Source organism: Boleophthalmus pectinirostris, unplaced genomic scaffold (genome assembly GCF_026225935.1).
Source record: "Boleophthalmus pectinirostris isolate CB_2022bp ecotype Guang Dong unplaced genomic scaffold, ASM2622593v1 HiC_scaffold_17, whole genome shotgun sequence".
NCBI lineage: Eukaryota > Metazoa > Chordata > Actinopteri > Gobiiformes > Gobiidae > Boleophthalmus > Boleophthalmus pectinirostris.
The window spans coordinates 38,171,898-38,181,548 of NW_026571115.1; the positions used below are offsets into that span (position 1 = coordinate 38,171,898).

The 9,651-nt window shown below is 39.6% G+C and overlaps 1 protein-coding gene and 1 pseudogene across 6 annotated transcripts in view; one reads left to right on the forward strand and one right to left on the reverse strand.

The window, feature by feature from the left end:
* LOC110169271 (WAS/WASL-interacting protein family member 2-like) overlaps positions 1–7,350 on the reverse strand; it is a 28,608-nt pseudogene extending 21,258 nt beyond the window's left edge.
* Positions 7,351–7,854: 504 nt separating this feature from the next.
* Positions 7,855–9,651, forward strand: part of si:dkey-225f5.4 (uncharacterized) — a 10,325-nt gene continuing 8,528 nt past the window's right edge. For all 6 annotated transcript variants that reach the window (XM_055152479.1, XM_055152480.1, XM_055152483.1 and 3 more), the window contains exons 1-2: positions 7,855–7,974; positions 8,949–9,036. In XM_055152479.1, the coding sequence (XP_055008454.1) occupies positions 7,911–7,974; positions 8,949–9,036 (152 nt within the window). In that variant the 5' untranslated portion in view covers positions 7,855–7,910. The remainder of the gene's footprint in view (positions 7,975–8,948; positions 9,037–9,651) is intronic.

Sequence of the window (9,651 nt, forward strand, 5' to 3'; positions counted from 1 at the left end):
ACTCTAACAACTCTAACAACTCTAACAACTCTAACTCTAACAACTCTAACAACTCTAACAACTCTAACTCTAACAACTCTAACAACTCTAACTCTAACAAGTCTAACAAGTCTAACAACTCTAACAACTCTAACAAGTCTAACAACTCTAACAACTCTAACAACTCTAACAACTCTAACAACTCTAACAAGTCTAACAAGTCTAACAACTCTAACAACTCTAACTCTAACAACTCTAACAACTCTAACAAGTCTAACAAGTCTAACAAGTCTAACAAGTCTAACAAGTCTAACAACTCTAACAACTCTAACAAGCTCTAACAACTCTAACAACTCTAACAAGTCTAACAACTCTAACAACTCTAACAACTCTAACTCTAACAACTCTAACAACTCTAACAAGTCTAACAACTCTAACAAGTCTAACAACTCTAACAACTCTAACAACTCTAACAACTCTAACAAGTCTAACAACTCTAACAACTCTAACAACTCTAACAACTCTAACAACTCTAACAACTCTAACAACTCTAACAACTCTAACAACTCTAACAACTCTAACAACTCTAACTCTAACAACTCTAACAGCTCTAACAACTCTAACAACTCTAACAAGTCTAACAACTCTAACAACTTTAACAACTCTAACTCTAACAACTCTAACAACTCTAACAACAAGTCTAACAACTCTAACAGTCTAACAACTCTAACTCTAACAGCTCTAACAAGTCTAACAACTCTAACAACTCTAACAACTCTAACAACTCTAACTCTAACAACTCTAACAAGTCTAACAACTCTAACAAGTCTAACAACTCTAACTCTAACAGCTCTAACGCAGAATAAAACTCACTTAACTCTGAATAAAATGAATTCAGACTCACGTGATCCTCTGAGTCTTTTATTTATTTTACTGCTGTTTTGATTTTTATGGTTTTGCTTTTATTTTGATTTGACATCAGCTAAAAGTGGATCAAGAACTCGTTCCTGGAACTCAGTATAAAGAAAACTGTGTGCAGGACGTTCAGTAAAAAACAACAACACCCCGTCCACAAAGACACTGGAAGAGTTTAAAGTGGGGTGACCATATTTCTCTTTGTGAAAACAGATTTCTCACATTTTTTTGGTGCAATTTTGCAATTTTTTACAGCGTATGAACGCGCATTGTGTATTACAGGCGGATAGTAATTACACACGGGTGGGTCAGGACTAAACCAGGTCTAAACCAGGACTAAACCAGGTCTAAACCAGGACTAAACCAGGACTAATCTTGGATTTAAGAGAGAAAACCCCGAGCAGTTTGTCCACAAAGTGCGATCGGGCGATTCCCGCGTTTAACTCCGTGAGGTGCGGAGCTGAGCCGCTCCTTTCTCCTGCGTCACCTCCAAACCCGACCTGACACTGAGTCCTGTTTCAGTTCTGGTTTAGTCCTGTTTTAGTCCTAGTTCAGTCGTGGATTAGTCCTCCTCTTCAGTCCTGGTTCAGTCCTGGTTCAGTCCTGGTTCAGTCTTGGTTCAGTCCGTGTCGTAGGCAGCGCAAAAGTTTGATATAATCGCTGGTTAACGAGCAGGTGCGGTCCTGTCCTGGCAGTGTGCTGTGTGGTCCTGTCCTGGCGGGTGCGGTCCTGTCCTGGCAGGTGCGGTCCTGTACTGGACTCTGTGCTGTCGGCTTCATTACAGAATAAATGAATCTTCAGTTTGTTACATAAAGAAGGAGGAAAATAACAAAAGGACGACAGCAGCAACAAGTTTTAAGAAGGAAGTAAAAAGTGTTGCACCTGTCGATCCTGTCGGAGAAAAGTGTATAAAGTTTGTGCTGAGGTTTTACAGACTTAAAACAGATAGAATAATTGTAAAATATAAAGTTGATACTTGGTGGATTTCACCTGTCGCAGGTTATTTTTAGAACATAACTCCCACGATAAACGAGGGACACTGAACTCTCACCTCAACCTGTGCACATGGACTCACACTTGTCCCGACCGGGACGGAAAAAGGAGAATTTCTTGTACAAGTCGTTGTTAAATGTTCTTTTGTGCTTCAGTGTGTTTCAGACTGACCGACTGTTTGTGTCTCGCTCCTTCTGAGTCACAGACGCTACGAGAGACGCTCAGTTTAATGTCCCCAATGAACGGAAATGAAAACCTGGACATTTGCATCACTTTATAAAAAAAAAAACCCGGATGCCCTGGACAGGACGCAAAATACGGACATGTCCAGGGAAAAACGGACGTTTGGTCACACTAGTTTAAAAACCTGGGACTGACGCTGGGCCGACTCTGACATTTAAAAAACACACGAAGCTCCTCACAAAAACTGTTCATTTTAACCCTCTCCAGACAGACGCTGCAGATTTACAACAACTAAATCTCAACAGGAGGGTTTCAGTCACGTGATCACGATGACGAGCGAATTTCAGGCGGAGGGCAGGAAATGAAGACAAACACGACAAACAAACACGACAAACAAACACGACAAACAAACACGACAAACAAACACGACAAACAAACACGTCTCTGGAGAACACAGATATGGAGAAGAGTTCTTATTGTCAGGATTTACAGCCAGTAACGAGGCAAAAGTACGAGCAGTTTGTCCACAAATATATTGGACGTGACCCTGATCTTATTGAAAATGAGAGAATTTTCAACTGAAGTAAAAGATTTGCCGACAATCGAAACAAAACTTAAAACCACATCACTAATTTACATAAACTAAGTGAAGATAAAACTCCAGCTCTTGTGTCGCTGATGTGGTTCAACTTGTGTTGGATTAAAAGACATGACTCAGGTGAATACAGGTCAGTGTGACCAGATTTGTGTTTGTCAAAACCAGGACAGCGTACGGGGGGAGGGGGGCGGGGCCTCGTCATCCACATTGAGCGACTCTCACCTGGAAAAACTTTTTCCCACTGGACACAGAAACATATGTGCTGCTTTATCCACTGTGCACATGGACTCACACTTGTCCCAACGCAACGGAAAGTGTGGAATTTCTTCTACAAATCCTGGTTAAATCCACATTTGTGCTTCGGTTCGTTACAGACTGACCCACTGTTTGTGTGTCGCTCCTTCTGATGCAGAGACACATGTACACACCTGTTTGGTCACGACACACACACATACATTCAGTTTGTCCATTAAAATGAACGGAATCCATGAAATTCTTAATGATCAATTATCGATTAATCGATTAATCGTCTAATCATGCCCATCCTTAAACACAACACAAAACACCACAGAAACAAAACCATAGAACAAAAACAGATACGAGACCAAGTGTGAGCGCGACTGATGCACCAACAGGAGCTTTAATCATTCTTACAGACAAACCCTCTGCAGTGTTGTGTTCTGTTAATAATGACACACTCCCCTGACCTCTGACCTCTGTGCACTTTTGATCACACACTCCCTGAGCCTTTCACTTTTATTTTTTAACTGCACTATCTGAGTTTAGCAGATTAACGGCGAATGGCACAAAAGAATGTTCGACTCTGTTCAGTTTACACTTTAAGATCCTGAGCCTTCAGCCGACATCAGCTCAGACTGACTGTGAAGAAGACGGGTCGGGTCACTGGGCTCCGTCCTGCCGAGCTTCCAAACAGAACAGTCTCCTCGAAAATGTGCTGCAGTGGGTTCAGGGCCACACCCGGGACTTTACACGCTCTTTTAGTCGAGGGAAAAGTCTGTGATTTAACTCTGACTGACACCAAACCAAACAAATCAATGAGAGAGACTCCAACACACTGGACACTTTCACATCCCACTTCAAACGGCGGCTAAAGGAAAAACTACGGAAGCCGAGAGGCGTCACAACAAACACAAACGCCGCGACAAATACAAACGAGATCACTGCTGCCTTAAATGATGCCCATCTACTGTTAGTGTCATATTGTATTAGATTAGTCCTGGTTCAGTCCTGGTTTAGACCTGGTTTAGACCTGGTTTTAGTCCAGTTTTAGTCCTGGTTTAGTGCTGGTTTAGTCCTGGTTCAGTCCTGGTTTTAGTTGTGGTTTAGTCCTGGTTTAGACCTGGTTTAGTCCTGGTTTAGTCCTGGTTTAGTCCTGGTTTAGTCCTGGTTTAGTCCTGGTTTTAGTGGTGGTTTAGTCCTGGTTTAGGGCTGGTTTAGACCTGGTTTAGTTCTGGTTTTAGTTCTGGTTTAAGTCCTGGTTTAGTCCTGGTTTAGACCTGGTTTAGACCTGGTTTAGTCCTGGTTTAGTCCTGGTTCAGTCCTGGTTTTAGTCCTGGTTTAGTCCTGGTTTAGACCTGGTTTAGACCTGGTTTAGACCTGGTTTAGTCCTGGTTTAGTGCTGGTTTAGACCTTGTTTAGTTCTGGTTTTAGTTCTGGTTTAGACCTGGTTTAGACCTGGTTTTAGTCCAGTTTTAGTACTGGTTTAATGCTGGTTTAGTTCTGGTTCAGTCCTGGTTTTAGTTGTGGTTTAGTCCTGGTTTAGTCCTGGTTTAGTCCTGGTTTAGTCCTGGTTTAGTCCTGGTTTTAGTGGTGGTTTAGTCCTGGTTTAGTGCTGGTTTAGACCTGGTTTTAGTTCTGGTTTAAGTCCTGGTTTAGTCCTGGTTTAGACCTGGTTTAGACCTGGTTTAGTCCTGGTTTAGTCCTGGTTTAGTCCTGGTTTTAGTCCTGGTTTAGTCCTGGTTTAGACCTGGTTTAGACCTGGTTTAGACCTGGTTTAGTCCTGGTTTAGTGCTGGTTTTAGTCGTGGTTTAGTCCTGGTTTAGACCTGGTTTAGACCTGGTTTAGACCTGGTTTAGTCCTGGTTTTAGTCCTGGTTTAGTGCTGGTTTAGTCCTGGTTTAGTCGTGGTTTAGACCTGGTTTAGACCTGGTTTAGTCCTGGTTTTAGTCGTGGTTTAGTCCTGGTTTAGACCTGGTTTAGTCCTGGTTTAGTGCTGGTTTAGACCTGGTTTAGTCCTGGTTTTAGTCCTGGTTTAGTGCTGGTTTAGTCCTGGTTTAGTCCTGGTTTAGTCCTGGTTTAGTCCTGGTTTAGCCCAAAATGTGAAAACAAAAGCCACAACACATTAAAAAGCCACAACGGAAGTGACCGTGGGACATTTCCGTTGTCGTGACATCATTTCCGTTGTGGCTTTTTTTGGTGTGTTGTGGCTTTCTGTTGTGTCGTGGCTTTTGTATTTGTCGCGGCGTTTGCGTTTGTTGCGACTCCTCTCGGCTTCTGTAAAAAAACAGACTTGTGGACACTTTTAATTTAGAACCGTCACTATTGTCACTTGTTGTTTTTTTTTCAGTTAAATTTGTGGCGTCACCTGCCGAGGGACGACAGACGGACATGAGCATTTTTGCTATAATCTGTCATATTTACACTGTTACTGTTGTAGATGCTCATTAATGTGCACTGTCCCTATTAATTAATTAATTAAATAAATAAATAAATAAATGTTCTGTGTTTGCAGCACTTTTGTTTGTAAAATGTAGAAATAAAGTGGATTTGGATGAACATGTCCACTGCATTTATCCACTAATTTAAACAGAACTAAAGTCACTGCAGCCGGAGCATAAATATATGTACTCTATTACCAGTGTAGTGGAGTAACAGATTACATGTACTGGAGTTATGTAATCAGAGTACAAATTGATGAGTAACTGTATTCAGTTACAGTTACTGTTTCAGTGAGTGGGTAATTGGATTACAGTTACTTTGTTGAAATAAATTGATTAAACACAGAGGGATTTTCCCGTTTTCACATTTGGGGCTAAACCAGGACTAAAACCAGGTCTAAACCAGGTCTAAACTAGGTCTAAAACCAGGTCTAAACCAGGTCTAAACCAGGTCTAAACCAGGTCTGAACCAGGTCTAAACCAGGTCTGAACCAGGTCTAAAACCAAGTCTAAACTAGGACTAAACTAGGTCTAAAACCAGGTCTAAACCAGGTCTAAAACCAGGTCTAAACCAGGTCTAAACCAGGTCTAAACCAGGTCTAAACCAGGTCTGAACCAGGTCTAAAACCAAGTCTAAACTAGGACTAAACTAGGTCTAAAACCAGGTCTAAACCAGGTCTAAAACCAGGTCTAAACCAGGTCTAAACCAGGACTAAACTAGGTCTGAAACCAGGTCTGAAACCAGGTCTAAAACCAGGTCTAAAACCAGGTCTAAACCAGGTCTAAACCAGGTCTAAACTAGGTCTAAAACCAGGTCAAAACCAGGTCTAAAACCAGGTCTAAAACCAGGTCTAAAACCAGGTCTAAACCAGGTCTGAAACCAGGTCTAAACCAGGTCTAAACCAGGTCAAAAACCAGATCTAAACCAGGTCTAAACCAGGTCAAAAACCAGATCTAAACCAGGTCTAAAACCAGATCTAAACCAGGTCTAAAACCAGATCTAAACCAGGTCTAAAACCAGGTCTAAACCAGGTCTAAACCAGGATTTAACAGGACTAAACCAGGCTGCATGGACCGTGTCTTCTCCTTTTCTATCAATAATATTTTTAATCTGGTAAAGACTCGGCCTTTTTATTTTCTTTTAACAGATAAAACTTCTTATGTGAAGATTTCCTCGTCTTTGTTTCTCTACAGCAAATCAAGTAATCCAAAGTATTCAGATTACATTACTCACTTTAAGTAATTTAATGGATTACGTTACAAACTACATTTTGGGGTGTGTAATCTGTAATCTGTAGGGGATTACATTGTAAAAGTGACCCTCCCATCACTGTTTATTACTACATAAATACTCTTTCCACTTGGTTTTGTTGCAGAGGAGAGTGGAGTCCGCTGCGCGTCTCCGGCCTGTTATGGCGTCGTTACAACATCACTCACTTTCTGCACCACAAAAAACATTTAACGCATTATTATCACATTCTATAATTACTACGGAGCTCGCAGCGATGCCGCGAAAGGACGAAGAGTAAATGAAATGTGGATTATAAAAGGGAAAAAGCACGAGCCCGGGGCCATTGTCCGACAACACGGAGCCACTAGAATAAACCCGCGGCTCTTTAAAGACACATTTGGGACTTTTCTGCAGGATTTAGACTCGGCTGCGAACACAGAGACACACAGGGATAATAAAGCACGGGTTCGGTTCGTGCTCGGCCCAGCAGGACAGACAGGTGCGGCGTGGCAGGTGTCAGTGGCAGGTGCAGCGCGGGGGATAAAAGGCACCGACGCTTGTTGTTAGCATCTTTAGCTTAGCTCCCGTTTTTTTTTTTTTTTTTATAAAGAAAAGAGCCGCGCACACTCACCGACGAGCTTCACCGGCCCCGCGCTCGTTAGCTCATGTTCCCCGTCGGTTCTCAGCGCCGTCACGCCTCTTTTTTTTTTTTTTTTAATGTTTTTCTTAATAATTTGTTCGGGATGTTTCCAGCGGATCGCGCGGTCCCGTTAGCCGCCGCTCAACACTGATTTCTCACCCGATCACGTGACCCAATTATATCTATATTATTTAATTTACCTTTCAAATTATAACAAATAAACGCCTAAACATTTAATAAACATGTTTAAATCCGCTTAGTTTCACTTTGTCATCATAATAATAATATTTTTTTTTTTTAACGGCTCTTTCTTTCAAATATTTGATAAATGATATGAGAAATACACATTTATTTTCTGTTTTGACCCTGTATGATGTTGTAATATTAATACAAATTTAAATAATAAAAACATTTAAATAAAATAAATAATAAATAATAAAAGTAAAGATTTCTGAGCGTGTTTGTTGATGCCTCTTCTGATTGGCTGCTGTAGCGTCTGCGTCACTGGGATCTGACCAATGAGAGCGCTTCCTGAAAGGCGGTGGTTTGATAAATGATACGAGAAATACACATTTATTTTCTGTTTTGACCCTGTATGATGTTGTAATATTAATACAAATTTAAATAATAAAAAAATAAAATAAATAATAAATAATAAAAGTATAGATTTCTGAGCGTCACTGGGATTTGACCAATGAGAGCGCTCATTGAAAGGCGGTGGTTTGAAAATAGAAAATGGCCGCCTCCCGAGTCCGAGCGTAAGTGTTTTTGTTTTTAATTCTGTTAAAATCTCACGTTGATCAAGTTTTATAAAGATAAAATCCACCCAGAGATCATTTAAAGACGTGAATCAGTTTCTTCTGTTAGCAACGTTATTCAGACTCGAGACTTGACTTGTATTTCAGAGTAAAACAGTCGGACTCTGGTCTTAACGAACCGTCTTCATCTGATAAAACTCCTAAAACTATTGAAAATTAAACTGTTAAAATGTTCTCCTGCTGTTCAATCGAGTCAAACATCACAATATCTACAGACAATCACAAAAGCTACAGTTTTTGAATTACCATAAGATCCTCCACAAACAACAAAAAATCGTCTAACCCTGTAGTTTAAATCTGTACAAACATGTTCTGAAAAGTCCCAGTGAGTCAGATGCCCTCCCCGTGTCTCCGTGACTCTTGTGTTTGTTTGTCAGTTCAGATTTCAGTCTTTTTGTTGATTCTTCTGGACGTGTTTCAAATGTGAAACTTTGTTCTTTTAATATATGTTTATTAATTTCATTAGAGATGTTAAGTGTCCATTTTGCTATTTACACGAGTATAAGCACATCCATATATATCACACACACACATATATATATATTTGTTTCCCTTTAATCCCTTTCCCCGATTAATTAATGACCCCTCACCAAACTAAATAAATAAAAATAACATTATGAATTAATAAACACACACATACACATTCATACATATTCACTCACTCACATACACCCATCCACACATCAAAGGCAGGATACACATGATTTTACCCTTTCCCACCAGTTTTCTTTAGTAGGAGGTTGTAGTTTTAGCCAAATGTAAAACTTTGAACAGAATCCTTTTATTAAAACAGAAATCACAAAACTAATCACAGTACTTGTTAGAAAATTACTTATTTGTATTTATCCATCTCTAGATATCTGTAGTGTGACCTCTGACCTCGTGTAGATGTGTAAATGTGTGTTTGTCTCCAGGCTGCTGCAGAGCTGTGATCCGCAGATGTTGGACGTCTGCAGGGACTTGGACTCGGCCGATGCCTCCAGGGTGGTGCTCTTCCTCACGGTTTGCCTCCTAAACTTTTTACAGATTATTTATTATTATATTCAGTGTTAAAGCTATGGAAGATAATTTGTTTCATCACATTTTAAATTTTAAATAACATTGAATTTCTCACTTTAAATTTTTTTAACTCTGAAAAAACATTTTTGAATTATTTTGAATTGTACATTTTCAAAGTGTTTAAAATTCAATATAAACACCTTGGCATCTTGGATCTTTGTTGCAAATTTTACACTATGAATTTTGACAGAGCTCGAAAATATCCGTGCTGAATATTTAAAAGGTGACATTTTTATTTTGAATTTGAAACATATTGAAAAAGTTCACATTTCAGCAACTAAAATTCAGAATAAAAATAATTTAAACATAGTTTTTCAAAGTTAAAAAACTTCTAAAAAGTGAGAAATTCAGCAGGATTTAAAATTCAAAATATAACTGAACAAATTATCTTCCGTAGAAAACAGTCTCATTTTGGCGTGAAACAACAAAATAAAGTCTTCTGTTTATTTACAGTATTTAGGCCCGTCACGATAACAATAACCATATGGCAAACATTTTGAGAACAAAATACTAAGTTCTTTTTTTTTTTTTACACTTTATTGCGGTGTCTAGAATGTT